The 16497-nt window shown below is 52.8% G+C and overlaps 1 protein-coding gene across 2 annotated transcripts in view; it reads left to right on the top strand.

Annotated features, from left to right (window-relative positions):
* Window positions 1-1782: 1782 nt before the first annotated feature.
* Window positions 1783-16497, top strand: part of SLCO2B1 (solute carrier organic anion transporter family member 2B1) — a 44898-nt gene continuing 30183 nt past the window's right edge. Inside the window, exons 1-6 of one of the 2 annotated variants that reach the window (XM_082844849.1) lie at window positions 1783-2036; window positions 7333-7463; window positions 8577-8714; window positions 9983-10145; window positions 13030-13266; window positions 13500-13598. In XM_082844849.1, the coding sequence (XP_082700975.1) occupies window positions 7380-7463; window positions 8577-8714; window positions 9983-10145; window positions 13030-13266; window positions 13500-13598 (721 nt within the window). In that variant the 5' untranslated portion in view covers window positions 1783-2036; window positions 7333-7379. Of the gene's footprint in view, window positions 2037-7332; window positions 7464-8576; window positions 8715-9982; window positions 10146-13026; window positions 13267-13499; window positions 13599-16497 lie in introns of both variants that reach the window. The other variant, XM_082844848.1, reaches the window with a different exon arrangement.

Here is a 16497-nt window from a genome sequence, read left to right as displayed (position 1 = left end):
GGAGTAGGGGAGAGTCCTTTCCTTCTCTTGCACAACGAAATTATCAGAAAAAAAAATAAAGGTAGGGCTTTCCTGGTGGCGCAGTGGTTGAGAGTCCACCTGCCGATGCAGGGGACACGGGTTTGTGCCCCGGTCCGGGAAGATCCCACATGCCGCGGAGTGGCTGGGCCCGTGAGCCATGGCCGCTGAGCCTGCGCGTCCAGAGCCTGTGCTCCGCAACAGGAGAGGCCACAACAGTGAGAGGCCCACGTACCGGAAAAAAAATAATAAATAAATAAAATAAATGTCTTGGAATGCAGCAGGTGAGGATGGAGAGGGGAGGGAAGACAAGGAGACAGCAGAGGGAGGCTTCCAGAGGGTTCTGTGCCTCTTCAGGGAACAGGAGGAGGTGAGAGAGCACTGCTGGGCTGAGTGTCCCACTGCAGGACAGTAAGTTCTGAGGCCTGGTGGCCAGGCCTGGAGATAGCTCCCTGGTGAGTTTGGGGCAAACACTGACAAAACTGACACTGTGCAGCATCCTGGAGTTAAAGGATGTTATCTGTGTGACCCTCATGCAGGCTTAAGAGGTAAGGCTCATTATTCCTATTTTGCAGAGGCTCAGAGAGGTCTAATTGCTGGCTCGAGGCCACACTGGGTCTGAGTGACCCTAGATCATGCTCTCTCTGCTGAGGGACAGGCTGGAATGTTCTGGAGAAAAAGGGCCCTTTCCTTGTCCCTCCTTGGTCCAAGCCCTCTTCCTCCATCCTGAGGATATGAGAATTCTCCCAGGCTCTCTCGGCATGTCTCAGCCCGGCCCTCCTCAAAGTTCAAATCTGGGCCTTGGTTATGAGTCCTGAACTTTCACCATACTCGGGTCCCCTGGACTGAGGGCCACATGTCCTTCTCACCATATTTCTCTGTCCAGCCTTGCCCTGACAGTGCTCTCTGAGACCCTCAGAAGAGGGTGTTGACTGACCAATGAAATGACTAACTGACCAGCTAAAGGATCAGCTGGTAGAATGGCCGACTGTCCCCATACAACCACCTTTGACAATTAACTGGAGGGAAGCCAGGCCAGAGTAAGAAATGGCTACATGGGGATTATTTTTCATAGGTTCTAAGGCCATCATTGGCAGCCACCATCTCATGGTTGCTGTTAGGGGCCCAGGTGTCAGACAGACCTGAGTTCCAGTCCAGGCTTTGCCATTTACCAGCCCCAGGACCTGGATAAGCCCCTTCCCCTCTCTGTGCTTCAGTTTCCTCATCCGCATCATGGAGTCACAGCAGCTACCTCAACCGTTTGCTAGGAGGCTGGGTGAGTGTGGCCAGCCCAGCACATAGGGTGGCCCCAGGACAAACTCCTCCATCAGGCCACTTCCTGTAAGGGTAGAAGTTGAGCCAGGGAGCTGGGTCTCCCAACCCCCCGCCTGCCTGGCCCTTCAGGGCTGAACTTTCTCCTGGTTCCCAAGTTCTAGATGTGGCAATGCTCCCTGCTGTCCCAAAGCAAGTATGAAGGCAGGCGGGGGTGGGGGTGGGGGTGTACCTGACAGGGAAGAAAACAATGTTCACTGAGAACCTGCTATGCACCCTGTCGGTGCTGGTTCCCCACATGTTAGTGACACAACCTGCCAATAAGACAAAGGCTATTATTTACCCAGATAAGGGACAATACCACTTCTCAAAGCTTTGGCAGTATCTCGGAGTGGGGAGGAAAGGTCAATATTTGTTGAGAATTTGGAAGTTTGTTTTACAGCCAGTTCTTCAGAATGGGGAGAGAGGTGGGTGAGGGAGGGATGACCAGGATTGGGTAAGAATAGTGATACCACAGTCCAGGGTTTTCTGGTAGAAACAGCAAGGTGAGGATCTGGGGGGCAGAGATTCGAAGAATCTGAGGTGCACACCCTGTTGATGGTTTCCCTTGAAGAGTCACTCCGTCTTTTCGGAAGTTACTGTCATAAAAAATCAAGCCATTCGCTGGGGCTGCTCAGTCTAAGAAGAGTAAAAACTAAAAATGCTAATGAAGACAGTGGAATAGCAAAGTCAAGTTAATGTCATCGGTAAGGTGTGGTTTGGGGCCTCTAGTGTCCAGGCTGAACGTGGCGGGAGGGTCTGGTTCTCGGGGCGCTCTCGGCAGTGGGCAGTAGGGATTGCTGGCCTTGCATTGAGGATGAGGAAGAAAAGGGGCCGCTGGTCTAAGGGATCAAAACCAGCTGGGGGATTAAAACCTGGGCAACTGCCTCCACAGCTAGGGAGCGTGCACGGCAGGAAGGGGTCCAGGTCCTCAGGTCTTGCGGTTGACTGGGGCTTGTATGGGAAAGAGAGAGTTGAGCCAGAGACTGAATGATTGGAGCTGTCGGAGGGAGGAACCAGGGCTGTGTGGAAGGAAATGGGTTCAGGTGGGCCTGTGGCCTCAGAGGTACTTGAAGGTTATCAGGAGAGGGGAGAGCATTGGCCCTCAGGAGGCCTACTGTGTGCCAAGCCTGAGCCAGGTGCCCGAGATGCCTTACCTCCTTGAGTAGATGCTATATCCTCGCCTTACAGAGGAAACAGACTGAGAAAGATAAAGGGGCACATCCAGGCTCGCAGCCCCATATCTGCCTGAGATGTGCTGTGTATAGCTGGGAGGTGGCTGGAGTAGGCAGGCCCCTGAGCCTTTCCAGGAAAGAACGGGCAGGGAAAATCAGCCCCTCCTGTCAGGCTGCTCTCTGAACCTTGCCCCTCATCCCCCAGACTCAGACTCCTGGCCGTGGAGGGGGTAGGCCCACAGCCAGGACCCCGTGCCTTGCACACATCTGGAGTCTCTGACTGAACTGAAGGTCTCTGGCTGACAGACTTTCGGGGCAACTTTCTGACTGGCTTTCTGAGCAGCTGCTCTACAGTGAGTGGGCAATTGACAGCCCGAACAGACAAGTCTCCTGAAGGCCAGTGGGCTAGTGGACCAGTGACTTACCAGCTCTGGAGCCGCAGGCTGCCAGCCCTTGGAACCCCCTGGCATACCTGGGGCCCCCAAAACTGGCTACCCAACTAAGAGAGGAAGAGGCTGGAATTTTTTCCTGGGACCTGGTTCCCTGCCTCTCTCCTTATTCCTACAGGCCAGCCCAGCTTAGCCCAGGTTCATTCCCTCAGCTGCCCTCTCTCCTGTCAGGGCTGGCCCTTGAAAAAGCCTTCAGAGGACAGGAAGGGCCTCAGAGACAGCAGGTGAGGTGAGGTGAGGTGGACACACAGCCCTGGATTCAGGACCCTCCTTCCAGGGGGAGTTCTATCCCTTATCAGGGAGTCAGACTGTCTGCTGCCAGCCCCCCTATAGAGGCGTCCAGTCCACGGGAAGGGGTCAAAGGGGACTGACAACCGATCTGACCAGCCCTGTTCAGTGACCGACTGGCCACCCAACACACTGACTGGTGGCTGCTCTCAGAACCCAGGGTGAGGGCCCAGGGCCAGGGCTTCCCTCCTCCACCCAGAGGCTCACACTATAGACTGGGTCACAGGAGGGTGGAAGGTCCTGAGCTAGTCCATTGGCCTTTGCCCCCTCCCTCATCCATCCCCTGGGTTTCTTTCAGAGCTGGGGATCCAGGTCAGTGACTTCTGACCTTCCAGCTTCAGCTCCAGCCTCATCATCTGGTTGGCCTGGCCCCTTGGGGGTGGACACTGCTGCCTTCCAGGTGGCCTGGCTAGGTTTGGTTGGGCCAAGACAGAGAAGAACATTGTGCTTCTTCCCCTCACCAAATCTGTGCAAGGAGCACAGAGTGACATTGAGATGAACACCTCAGCTCTTGTTCCTGCACCAACATGAGTCAGCAGAGCTAGTTACCTGTGAGCCTTGGTGTCCTCATCAGAAGCATAGAGATCATGAGGTCACAAAGGCGTGGAGTTGTGGAGATGCTTCACGAGCATGCAGAACGTGCGTGCAAGCCTTCACATACATGGACAGCATGTAGCACAGACTCTGTGCTATAGTAGGTGACTGGTCTCTACTGGTGAGAGGAACTGGGGTTCAGAAATCATCCTGTCAACCTCCTCTGGTTGAGTTTGCTTGGAACCCCCTCACCTTCTCTTCTCCTTCAAAGTGACCCCTCCACAGAGCCTCGCCCCAGCTTCCCTTATCTAGACCAACCCCTTATCTCCTCCCTGTCAGGTGTCACTTTTGTTTCAGCATCTCCTTGTTTCCTCTGAGTGTTCATACCCCACAAAAGGGACTCCTTCCCAGCCACACACACTTCCATTTCCTCAACCAAATTCCTCAAGCTATTTGTTGTTTTTGTTTTTAATTAATTTATTTTTCAAAATTTATTTATTTTTGGCTGTGTTGGGTCTTCGTTGCTGCGTGCAGGCTTTCTCTCGCTGCGGCGAGCAGGGGCTACTCTTTGTTGCGGTGCACGGGCTTCTCATCGAAGTGGCTTCTCTAGTTGCACAGCACGGGCTCTAGGTGCACGGGCTTCAGCAGTTGTGGCACATGGGCTCAGTAGTTGTGGCTCGCGGGCTGTAGAGCGCAGGCTCAGTAATTGTGGCACACGGGCTTAGTTGCTCCGCGGCATGTGGGATCTTCCTGGACCAGGGCTCAAACCTGTATCCTCTGCATTAGCAGGCGGATTCTCAACCACTGTGCCACCAAGGAAGTCCCTCCTCAAGCTATTTAAATAGACATTTTCCCAAAGATATGGCCAATAAGCAATGAGAAGATGCTCAACATCATTAGTCATTAGGGAAAATCAAATCAAAACCACATGAGCGTTATTTGTAGTGAGGTGGATGGACATAGAGTCTGTCATACAGAGTGAAGTTAAGTCAGAAAGAGAAAAACAAGTACCATATGCTAACACATATATATGGAATCTAAAAAAGAAAAAAAATGGTACTGATGAACCTAGTTGCAGGGCAGGAATAAAGAGGTAGACATAGAGAATGGACTTGATGACCCAGGGGTGGGTGGGGTGGGAGGGCGAAGCTGGGGCGAAGTGAGAGTAGCATGGACATATATATACTACCAAATGTAAAATTGTTGGCTGGTGGGAAGCAGCAGCGTAGCACAGGGAGATCAGCTTGGTGCTTTGTGATGACCTAGAGGAGTGAGATAGGGAGGATGGGAGGGAGGCTCAAGAGGGAGGGGATACGGGGACATGTGTATGCACGTGGCTGATTCGCTTTGTTGTGCAACAGAAACTAACTCAGTATTGTGAGGCAATAATACTCCAATAAAAGTCTATTAAAAAAAAACCACATGAGATATTATTTCACACCCATGAGGATGGCTATAATCAAAGAGACAGACAATAATAAGTATTAGCAAGAATGTGGAGAAGTTAGAACCATCATCCATTGCTAGCAGGAGTGTAAAATGGTGTTAGAAAGCAGTCTGGCAGTTCCTCAAAAAGTTAAACATAGGGCTTCCCTGGTGGCGCAGTGGTTGGGAGTCCGCCTGCCGATGCGGGGGGCGCGGGTTCGTGCCCCGGTCCGGGAGGATCCCGCGTGCCGCGGAGCGGCTGGGCCTGTGAGCCATGGCCGCTGGGCCTGCGCATCCGGAGCCTGTTGCTCTGTGGCGGGAGAGGCCACAGCAGTGAGAGGCCCGCGTACCGCAAAAAAAAAAAAAAAGTAAACATAGAGTTACCATATTACCTAGGAATTCGACTCCTGGCTATATACCCAAGAGAACTGAGAAAAAAATGAATAAATAAATACACACACACACACACACACACACACATACACACAAATTTGTATATGAATATTCACCGTACCTGAAACAAATGTCCATCAACAGATAAATGGTAAACAACATGTGATTGATATATAGCCATACCCTGCAATATGATTCAGCCATTAGAAGGAATGGAGCATAGATACATGCTACAACGTGGATGACCTTTGAAACATTATGCTAAGTGAAAGAAGCCAGTCACAAAAGACCACATATTGCATGATTCCATTTATATGAATGTATATGAAATGTCCAGAATAGGCAAACCCAGAGAGCCAGAAAATACATCAGTGGTTGTCAGGAAACGGGAGGAGGGAGGAATGGGTGCAGGATTTCTCACTGGGGTGATGAAAATATTCTGGAATTAGATAGCGGTGGTAGAGTATGACTTTTTGAATGTACTAAACCCACTAAATTGTATACGCTGAAAGGGTAGGTTTTACGGTGTGTGAATCATATCTCAGTTTTGAAAAATTCCTTAGGCTCCCAGGTATCTTGTGTGAGGAGTACAAAACCCTCACTGGTGGTGGCAGGCCTCCGTAGTCCCTCCCTGAGTTTGCCTTCCATCTCCCTGGAGATGGGGTGAGAGGTCCCACACCCCCTCTCTGTGTCAGAAGTGTCCTCAGGGCAGTTTTCAGGCTCCAGCGGAGCTTGTTGAATGAGCGGAAACTCCTGCCAGATTGAGAGGCATCTGAGACAATGGAGTGGCTTCTGCAGGAAGCGGGACCCCAGAAGGGGAGGAAGACCAAGGAGGCCTGGGCTGCCAGGGGCCGCAGGTGGTTTTCATCTAAATGGAGGGGTGAGGTCTCCCAAGGCCAGGCTTCCAGGCTCCTCACTGAGATTAAACGTCAAGAGACCCTGAGACATGCCTCTGAAGGGACTGCAGTGAGTGGGAGACTGACATGGTTACCATGGTTACCATGGGAGAAAACCAGGCACACGTAATGGGGCCAAGAATCCAGGTTCTAACCTAGCTCTACCTTCTGAGTCATCTCCACACACGGGGCCTCAGTTTTTCAAGGGTTAAATGAGAGGGGTTAAATGGGATGACCTCTTAGTGCCCTTTCTGTGCAGACCAGCAACCTGGTTCATGTATGATTTGGGCATTGGGCTGGTTAGTTCTGTGATTATAGCCAGGGTGGTGCCCTGTGGAGGTGTTGGTATCTGTTCCAAACTACCCCCAGGAAAAGCCTTTATGTCCTGACTTTGGACCAAGACTTGACCATGCACTGGACCTCAGACCTCTGATCCTAGACTGAGCCAGACAGACACAGACCCAGACCCAAAGTCAGCCTCCAGGAACACTGGATGTCTCACAGATATAGGCCCCAGGGGGGCTAAGGCTGTGCATTTCTACACCAGGGCCACAGCTTAAAGGTTAGGTGGCAGCATCAGAAACTTCTCCCTAGAAGGAAGCTTTACGCTGGGAATGGAATGAAGGTGTGAATAGGTGGTCCCAGTGGGATCTGACCAGCATGGGCACATGGAGCACACACACACCCTCTTAGGAATGGCTCTTTCAGCACCTGGGACGCAGGAAGGCTGATGGTGCTTTGACTCAGATTCTCACCAACCCCTGAAACACCTTGGGCTACCCGGTCAGGGCCATCCTCTGGGATTCCATCTCCACTCTCATGCCCTGGCTGTCTGTACCACAGGGCCAATTGGTGAGGAGCTCCAGGTGCCAGACAAGGACACCAAGGCCATGGTGGGCACAGAAGACACACCTGGAGGCAAAGCCAGGCCAAATCCTCAAGATTTGCGGCCAAGTGTGTTTCACAGCATCAAGGTACCTCTCAGGGCCTGGCAGGAGCAGGGCCATCCAAGCCCAATAAAACAGGCTCTGCCACTTACAGGCTATAAAATGCCAAGCAAGTTGCTGCCTTTCCCTGAGCCTCAGCTTCCTCATCTGTAGAATGGGTAGCTGTGATCTACAGAAGCACTTAGCTTGGTTTCAGGCACATGTTCTCTCCTTCCAGAGAGGCTGCTCTGTGGGCAGTGGGTGACCAGTCTTCTTGGCTCCTGTTTTTCTAGCAGGAAAGAGAAGGACCCCAGGGATCCTGAACCTGTATGAATACTGGGAGTGCTGGCTCCAAGGGCAGCCCTAAACATCCAGGCCTCCACCGGCACCTACAGGGTGCCAGGCCCCGTGCCGGAAGCTGTCCCCACATGGTCTTATTTAGTTCTCATAATAACTTGAGGAGGCAGGGGTGTCTTCCTTGTTGCACAGATGAGGAAACTGAAACTCAGAAGAACAGACACTCTATTTTTTAAGCTCTGGCATAAACACCCTATTTTTAATTCTTTGAAGCAAGCTTTTTCTTCTCTTAGGAATTCTGCCAGTTTTTCAGTAGGAGTACAGGCAGGGAGGGTGTTCGGGTGAGGCTGAGTGAGGTGGGGTGGGTAGGTTGGGGGTTTGCTGTGTGCAGGTGGCCTCCCAAGGGAGCTCCAGGGGACGACTGGGTGGGGTGGGATCTGGGGAGCTTCCTGGGGAAAGGGGCAGGGTGGTGGAACATGGAGCGGGGTCCAGTCCAGCCTGGGGGACCTCTGGGGTTCAGAGGGGTTCCTGTCATCCTTGGCCCCATGAAGACCCTACTCTCAGTCCTGTGGATTTCAGGTCGCCCCTGGGCTCCTGGGGTACCCAGGACAGCTTTCCTAGTTTTTAGGCCTGTGTGAGACTCCATGCATTACTCCAGTATCTCTCTCTCTCTTCTTGTTCTGGACTCTTCTTCTCTTCCTCTCTCTCCTCCTGTGTGACTGTCTCCTCTGACTCTGTTTCTCTATCTCATGGCCTCACTTTCCCTCCCTCTCTCCAACCCCACCTCGTCTATCTACCACCCACCCGCCGCGATCTCCCCGGCCCTCCGCCCACCCGCTGCCATCACCACGGCCCCTCCGACAGTTCTTCGTGCTGTGCCACAGCCTGCTGCAGCTGGCGCAGCTCATGATCTCCGGCTACCTCAAGAGCTCCATCTCCACGGTGGAGAAGCGCTTCGGCCTCTCCAGTCAGACCTCGGGGCTGCTGGCCGCCTTCAACGAGGTACTGGCCCCGGCACAGCCGCAGGGGGGGACATTGAGGGAGGCTCACCCCCCTCCCCCTCCCTCACTGCCCCAACATAAACCCTTCCCCCCAGTGCCACATGCAATCCCATCTTAGCTCCTTCCTATCCCACCTTTGGGGGTCCCTCTTGGGGGACACGGAGGATTTTAGAGCTAGCCAGGGTCCCCATGTCCCCCCATTCTCCTTTTGGTTCCTTCACCTTTTCAGGCACCCGGCTATTGTCTGCCCCAGGAAGGAATCAGAGGAAGCCAATTCAATAGTAGTGAGAGAGGTTTAAATTAGATCAAAGGCAGAACTTTGGGACCTTGGCGTGGTTGGGGGAGGGGATGATTCCACAGCGTGGAGTTGCCCCGGGATCCACAGGCCTCTGCCTCTGGGCTGACAGCCAGACAGCCAGGAGTGGACAATCCGCTTTGGGTGGACTGGGAGATCAGAGTCCAGCTGTGCCCAACCTCTTCCCCAACAGATGTTTTCATCCTCAGAAAAGGTCACGGTCCTGAGAACACTCTCTTTCTCCCTGACCCCCAGTAGATTTCTGTGAAATTCTCTCTCCCTTGGGTGATGTCTCACATTCCTCCCAGCCCAAGGCCTGTGGGCTACACCGAGTCCCCAGGTGTTCCTTAGCACTCCATCCTCAGATCTCAGAGATGGGAAGAGAACGTCATTACCTGGGGTCTTGGGCAAGTCACTCCCTGACTCTAGGCCTGTGTCCCATCTATAAAATGGAGAGTGACTGTCCTTCCCAGGATCAGTCCTCCCACTGACCTTCTGCTGATGCTGCCCCCCTCCATCGGCAAGGAGGTAAGGGGTAAGTACCTCACCCGCGGTCACCAACCAGTGAGCCGCAGAGTGGAGTGAGCCGCCCTTCCCTGCGAACTCGTGCGTCCCCTTCAGCACCCACGCCCGAGGGTTTTGATTCTAAGGCTCAGAATCCAAGCCTTAGCCCTCTGGCTTTAGACTTCATTTGTTTCTCATTCATGACTTCCCAGAAGTTCTAACACGGGGCCCAACCCACATTCTAGAATAAAATTGAACTTCTAGCCCTGTCCATGCTGCTCTAATTTCTCTCCTCTAATGGGACACTAGGAACCTTCCTAGGAGGACCCAGAATCTGTATTTTTAAGACGCACCCAAATGATTCTTATTCAACCAGCCAGTCCATTCTACAGAAGGGAACACTGAGATTGGCGATAGCGACAAGGCCGGCCCTCTGGCCCACTTGAATGGGTCCTCTCATCCCTTTGCAGGTGGGGAACACGGCCCTGATCGTGTTTGTGAGCTATTTTGGCAGCCGGGTACATCGACCCCGCCTGATCGGCTATGGAGCTGTCCTCGTGACCCTGGCGGGCGTGCTCATGGCTGTCCCACACTTCATCTCAGAGCCGTACCACTACGACCACACCAGCCCCGGTAAGAGCAGGAGGGGCTGGGCTGAGGGTATATCTGAGCTGCTGCATTACTGTGCACAGGGCCCCGCCCCAGGTCTCCAGCGGTTAGGACGGGCCCAGCTTCCCAGAACACCTACTAGTCCTCCCCACACCCCCCACTGCCTCCTTCAGCCCGGGCGGGTCCCTCAGGCAGCCCTGAGCAGTGGGGTAGTGGGTAGTCCTGGGGCAGAGGTGAGGCCCTCTGGGCATCGCTTGGTGAGGGCCTGCTTGTATGTCACCGCTTTTATTTTTGAGGTGAGGGTGGGTTTACAATGCAGCCCACTTTAGGGCCTGGCCTGTGTGGGTCCTCAGGAAATATTTATGGATAATAATATATAATAATTTGTGTATAATAATAACAGTATCACACACCACTTACTAGGCACCGCTGTTCTAAGCCCTTTATGTGTATTGATGCATTTAATCTTCACAAGAAGCCAAGACATTGATGAAAGAAAGAATGAATGAGTGAATGAACAAATAAAACCATGAAAGAATTTGGGACAGGAATAGTGAAGCCCCTGTTGAGCCCAGTGGGATTTTGTTGAGAGTCAACTTGACAGATGGATGCCTGTCCCTTAGAGAACGACTCAGGCAGCCTTCCCTGTCCCATCCACCTCTCCACCCATTCACCCATCTACCCATCCATCCACCTACCCATCTACCCATCCACCCATCCATCCACCAACCCCTCAACAATCCATCTGGTGGTCCACCCGAGAAACCCTTAGTGCTGCCTATTTTGTGCTGGACCCTCTCAGGGGACTCAGTCCTTGCCTACTGGGAGCTCCCAGTCCGGGAGAGGAAACAAACAATACCTCCCCTTCCCCCATGCATTGTATCAATTGTGTGAGGAAGGAAGAACAGGACTGAAGGAGCCCAGGGAAGGAGCCCACGGCCCAGCCCCCATCATGGAGGGCTTCCCAGGGGAGGAGCGCTGTCAGAAAGCATCCTTCCTCCCTTGTCCTCCCATCAGCTCAGACCCCAGAGCTCCTACTCTGTGCCAGGCCCAGGGGTGGAAAGATAGAGCAGGTACAACCAGCCCCGAGAAGCTGCGAGGGAGCGTGGGTTGGCGTGAGCATGGGCAGCTCTGCCGCAGGCCAGAACGTCCAGCACCAGACAGCCAGGGGGAGCCGGTAGAGCCCTGAGTAGGGGAAGGATACTGGAGGCTGGAGTGAGCTGGAGGAGGTGGCAGTTGAGAGAAGGTGGGCATTTCAGGTGGAGGGAACTGCACAGGCAATGGCTGGGAAGTGGGGAAAGTCCAGGAGGAAAGCAGAGTGGTTATCTAGGCCTGGGTGGAGAACTGTCAAGAGACCTGACTAGGATGCTGAAAAATTACACTTCCTCACATTCCTCCGTCCAGAATCTTCACTTTAACAGGGATTTTCCTGTGCAGGGTCACACATATCCTTCACCCTCACTGCCATACAACACCCTTCTGCTCCCCATGAAACCCCAAGCAGACCTCTTCTCCTGCCTGAGCCTCAGTCTCCACATCTGTACAATGGGTGGACCGGACTTGGTGACCACCAAACACCCACGCTGCTCTGACATACAAGGCTATTTCATTCACTCGTTCCTCCTCATTAATGAATTACTTATCATTAGTATTTATGTGCCAGGCCCTCTGCTAGGTACTGGGGACCCAGGGGTGGAAAAAAAAAGATCTTATTAAAGATCCCCATAATAATCCTCATATCTAATGTCTAGTAGGCACTGTGCACAGGCACCAATCACCACTCCTAACGCTTACAACCCTTTGAGCAGGTGTTATCATTATCCTATTTTATAAGTGAGGAAACTGAGGCACAGAGAAGAAGGTACTTCCCCAAGGCCCACAGCTAGTCGACGTGCCCTGGTAGCCTGGCCCTAGAGCCTCTGCTCTGAACTACTGAATTATTCTGCTTCTGAATTCCATATTTGTGTAGAGCTTCCATCCTAGGGGGCTTGTTCAACAGATGACGGACGAAGCTGAGCCCAGAGGGGCTAAGGGCCTCTCTGCCAAAGTCTCACCGTCTTCAACCCAGGCAGTCTTGGTTGAGGGTCCAGGTCCTTGACCTTGGCTCACATGGCTTTTTCCAGCCCTAAAGAGTGGCTCTCTGGGCTGGGTGGACATGGCTCAGAGTTCCCAGAAAGGGCTGGGCCAGCCGCAGAGAGAAGGCCACTTCTACACCCGCATTCGGGATAATAATAGTATGAAGGTCTTCTTAAGTTTGCTCAGCAAATATTGGTGAGCTACAGGAAACAAATGTCTGGTACTAATTTAAGAAATTTCCCTTTATTGCACTCTGCATCTGTGTCCCAAGCTGACACCGAGCCTCCCCATAAGGAAGGTCAAGGGCACCAGAGCCCTCCACAGCCCAGGCCCAGTGTCCCCTCTCTTGCTTGGCCCTGCCTTCAGCCCTGGCCTCGACCTTTACACTCTGTGAGCCAGCCATGCTGAACTTCTCAAGCTCTTGGTTTTGCATGTGCTGTGACCTCTTTCTGGAACACCCTCCCCCACCTTCCCTTTCTGGAAAATCTTTTTTGTTCTTCTCCACCCAGTTCAAACTCCACCTCCTCCGACCGCCCCACCCCTTCCACCTAAGAGTCACTGTTGCCATGGCACTTCCACATACCTCTGGTTTAAGAGCATGGACTCAAAGCTGGACTGCCTGGGTTCCAATCCTGGCTCTAACCCTTGCTAGTTGCTGTCTGAGCGTCAGTTTTCTCATCTGTAAAATGGGAGTAATGAGAGCACCCCTTCCCTGGGTTTGTTGTAGGGGTCAGATGATTTATATACAGGGCATTTAGAACAGTACCTTGCATCAGTAAGTGCTATATAAGTCTTAGGTATTGTCCTAATATTTTTTATCATCTCTCAGCAGACATGCCACAGGACTTTGAGGCCTCCCTGTGCGTGCCCACCACTGAGGTCCCAACCTCAGCCCCAGCCCCATCCAACAGCAGCTGCTCAGGCTACACAGAAGTCCAGCATCTGGCCGTGGTGGGGATCATGTTCACGGCCCAGACCCTGCTCGGTGTGGGCGGGGTGCCCATTCAGCCCTTTGGCATCTCCTACATTGATGACTTTGCCCACAACAGCAACTCACCCCTCTACCTCGGTGAGGACCTGTCCCACCCCTTGGGCTCTGAGGGAGGGCACGGCCCAGGTCAGGCTAAGTATGAGTCCCTGACCTCTGCCCCATGTGGCTTGTAAAGGGCCGGAGAAGCCCTGGAGAGCTCTCCGGCCCTGACCAGGGGAGATGGGCTGCTCTTGCCCATTGGAGGCGGGGCAGGCACTAACCTGCAGAGGGAAGCCGGGCTAGAGGGGTCTAACCTAGGCTTCCTGTTGCAGGGATCCTGTTTGCAGTGACCATGATGGGGCCAGGCATGGCCTATGGGCTGGGCAGCCTCATGCTTCGTCTTTACGTGGACATTGATCGAATGCCGGAAGGTGAGCCTCAGAGCACACAGTTGTCCCCGGGGGCACATAGACACAGCTGACTGACCACTGGTCTCATAGGAGACACTGAGCCAGGGGACCCAGGTTCAAATCCCAGCAACCCCATGACCTTGGACATGCCTCTTTCTTTTTTTTTTTTTTTTTTTTGCGGTACGCGAGCCTCTCACTGTTGTGGCCTCTCCCGTTGCGGAGCACAGGCTCCAGACACGCAGGCTCAGCGGCCATGGCTCACGGGCCCAGCCGCTCCGCGGCATGTGGGATCCTCCCGGACCGGGGCACGAACCCGCGTCCCCTGCATCGGCAGGCGGACTCCCAACCACTGAGCCACCAGGGAAGCCCTGGACATGCCTCTTAACCTCTCTGAGCCTCAGCTTTCCCATCTTTGAGATGCACTCTGTCCCGCCCACCTCCCAAAGCTGTAATCACAATGCAGTGAGAATGTGGAGATAAGCTACAAGGAGCCGTCAGATGGACAGTTATAAGTGTTGTCACTATTGTTACGTGTCTTCACCTAGTTCCACGCCTGAGCTCCCCCAGGCCCCCAGCCCCCTGCTCAGATACACCGTGGAGCAGACAGGGCCACATACTCTTCTTGGCCTGTGGGGCACTCCCATCTGTCGGGGGACAAGCCTCAGGACACAGAGAGGACACTGGCGTGCCGGAGAGAACTTTGGAGCAGGACTCAGCTACATTGGCCATCTCAGATGGGAAATCCACTGGGTGACCTCTAAGGACCGTTCCAGCTCTGACCACTCAGAACCTGACAACCTGTGCTGAGGACACCGTTTGGGGAATAGCGGTCTCTGATCCAGGTAGTGGTCAGTGTGGGCCAAGGAGTGGAACTGAAGCTGGGTCCGAAGGCAGCCAGGAGGGAGGAGTGTTGGGGATCCCAGAGTCCTGGCGCTCTGTGAGGAGTGGGAGTGGAATTTTTTTAGAACAGGTCACTGTGGCATCTCAGCTGCCTCTGGTCACACCAAGTAGCTCTGAGCTCCCAGCTCTGCCTTCTGCCTCGTGGTGCTCAGATGTCCCATCCCTCACCTGGAGATTTTCCAGCAAGCCCTAGAAGCCTCAGGTGACACATGTACAGGTAGATGGACAGGCAGATTCTGTTTCTTGTTCTCTGGCTTTTGCCCACGGGTGCCTCCAGTCAGGACAGGCCTGGGCAGCTCTGAAAAAGAGTCGCTAGGGATAACCCTGCCCCACCTCCCTTCCTTCTAGAAAGCTGGGCCAGGAGCCAAATGTGGACTCTGGTTGTAACTCCTCTCTCCCTCAGTGGAACAGTCTTGGGAGTCAGGAGTCAGTTTCCCAGACACACCCCAGCACAGGGGATGGGGGTATGTTTCTGGCTCTGTTGACATCATCCTGGCAGCTATGTCACCTTCACAGGCAGATGCGGCATTCCTGTGGACCAATGTGCCACCTCCCTAATTCTTCTTTCTCTCTGGGGGATTGCATGGGTTGGGCGGGTCATATCCACTGCAGGCACAGACTGGTATGTGAGAAGCGGATCTGGGTTGTGTGTGTGAGTTCCCACCAGCCTGGCACAGAAGCCAGGGGAATAATAAGTGGAAGAGGGAATCAGTGCAGAAGCCAACTTTGCCCCCAGTTTTACAGATGCATTTGCTGAGTGCTGACTGTGTACTCTGGCCCCCGTCCAGGAGGAGCTCAGGATCGAGCACCTGGGAATCAGCCCCACTCATGGGGTTGGTGTCATCATGCATCTGTATTGTTAGAAAGTGTTTGCAGACGCTGTTGAAGGAGGAGGTACCCAACTCAGCCTTGGGGTCAAGAGGTCTGTTGGGAGAGGGGGGCACTCCAGTCAGGAGGTACACCTGGGATAATCTTGCCCTAATTACACCTGGAGGGGGATCAAAATCACCTGGGGAATTTTTTTTAATGTTTTTTTATTGTGGTAAAAGTCACATAATATAAAACATACTATTTTAACCATATTTAACTGCATAGTTCAGTGGCATTAAGTACGTTCACATTGTTATGCAACTCTCACCATCCTCCATCTCCTGAATTTTTCACCTTCCTAAACTGAGGCTCTGTCCCCATTAAACACTAACTCCCCATTCCCCCTCCTCACCTCCCACTCCCACCCTCACCCCTACCCCCCTGGCCCCTGGCATCTACCAATGTACTTTCTGACTCTATGAATTTGACTTTTCTAGGTACCAAGTATAAGTGGAATCAAACAGTATTTGTCTACACCTAATGTATATTGGAATGCATTTTTAAGATTAACTTAATATATGTCCTGCAAAGATTGTACCTTCTTTTTTTTTTTTCCTCCCTGTGCTATACAGTTGGTGGGGAACTTGTTAAAGGCACAGATTCCTTGGTCACCTTCCCACCCCATCCTGTGGCAGTTCTAAGCTGGTCATGGGTAAGGCCAGGTGTTTTTGACAAGCACCCTTGTGATTTTAATCATCGTGCAGGTCTGAGAACCACAAAAGTCATCCTAGCCATCAGTTTCCTAATAATAATCACAGTAGTAACAGTAAGCAAAGAGAAAACACCCATGTAGACATTCTATGTGCCAGCACTATTCTAAGTGCTTTACATGTATTAGTTTCTATGATTCTCACATCAGCCCTATGATGTAAGTGCTACTAATATCTGTACTTTACAGAGGAGGAAACCGAGGCACCGAGAGGTTAAGTAACTTGCCCAAGGTTATGTTAGCAATGGAATTCAGACCCAGCGGTCCATTTCCAAAGTCCATGACCTTGACCACGACACACATTGCCTTAATAGTTGAAAAAGCTGAGGCCCAGGAAGGGTCAGGGACTTGCCCAAGGTCACACAGGATATACTAACTGGCACAACTGGAACCCAGATCTCCTGACTCCCAGCACAGGCCACTTCATGTCTCAAGAGGCCA

This window comes from Leucopleurus acutus, assembly GCF_964270905.1.
Source record: "Leucopleurus acutus genome assembly, chromosome: 8".
NCBI classification, from domain to species: domain Eukaryota; kingdom Metazoa; phylum Chordata; class Mammalia; order Artiodactyla; family Delphinidae; genus Leucopleurus; species Leucopleurus acutus.
This window is presented reverse-complemented; position numbering and strand designations above follow the sequence as displayed.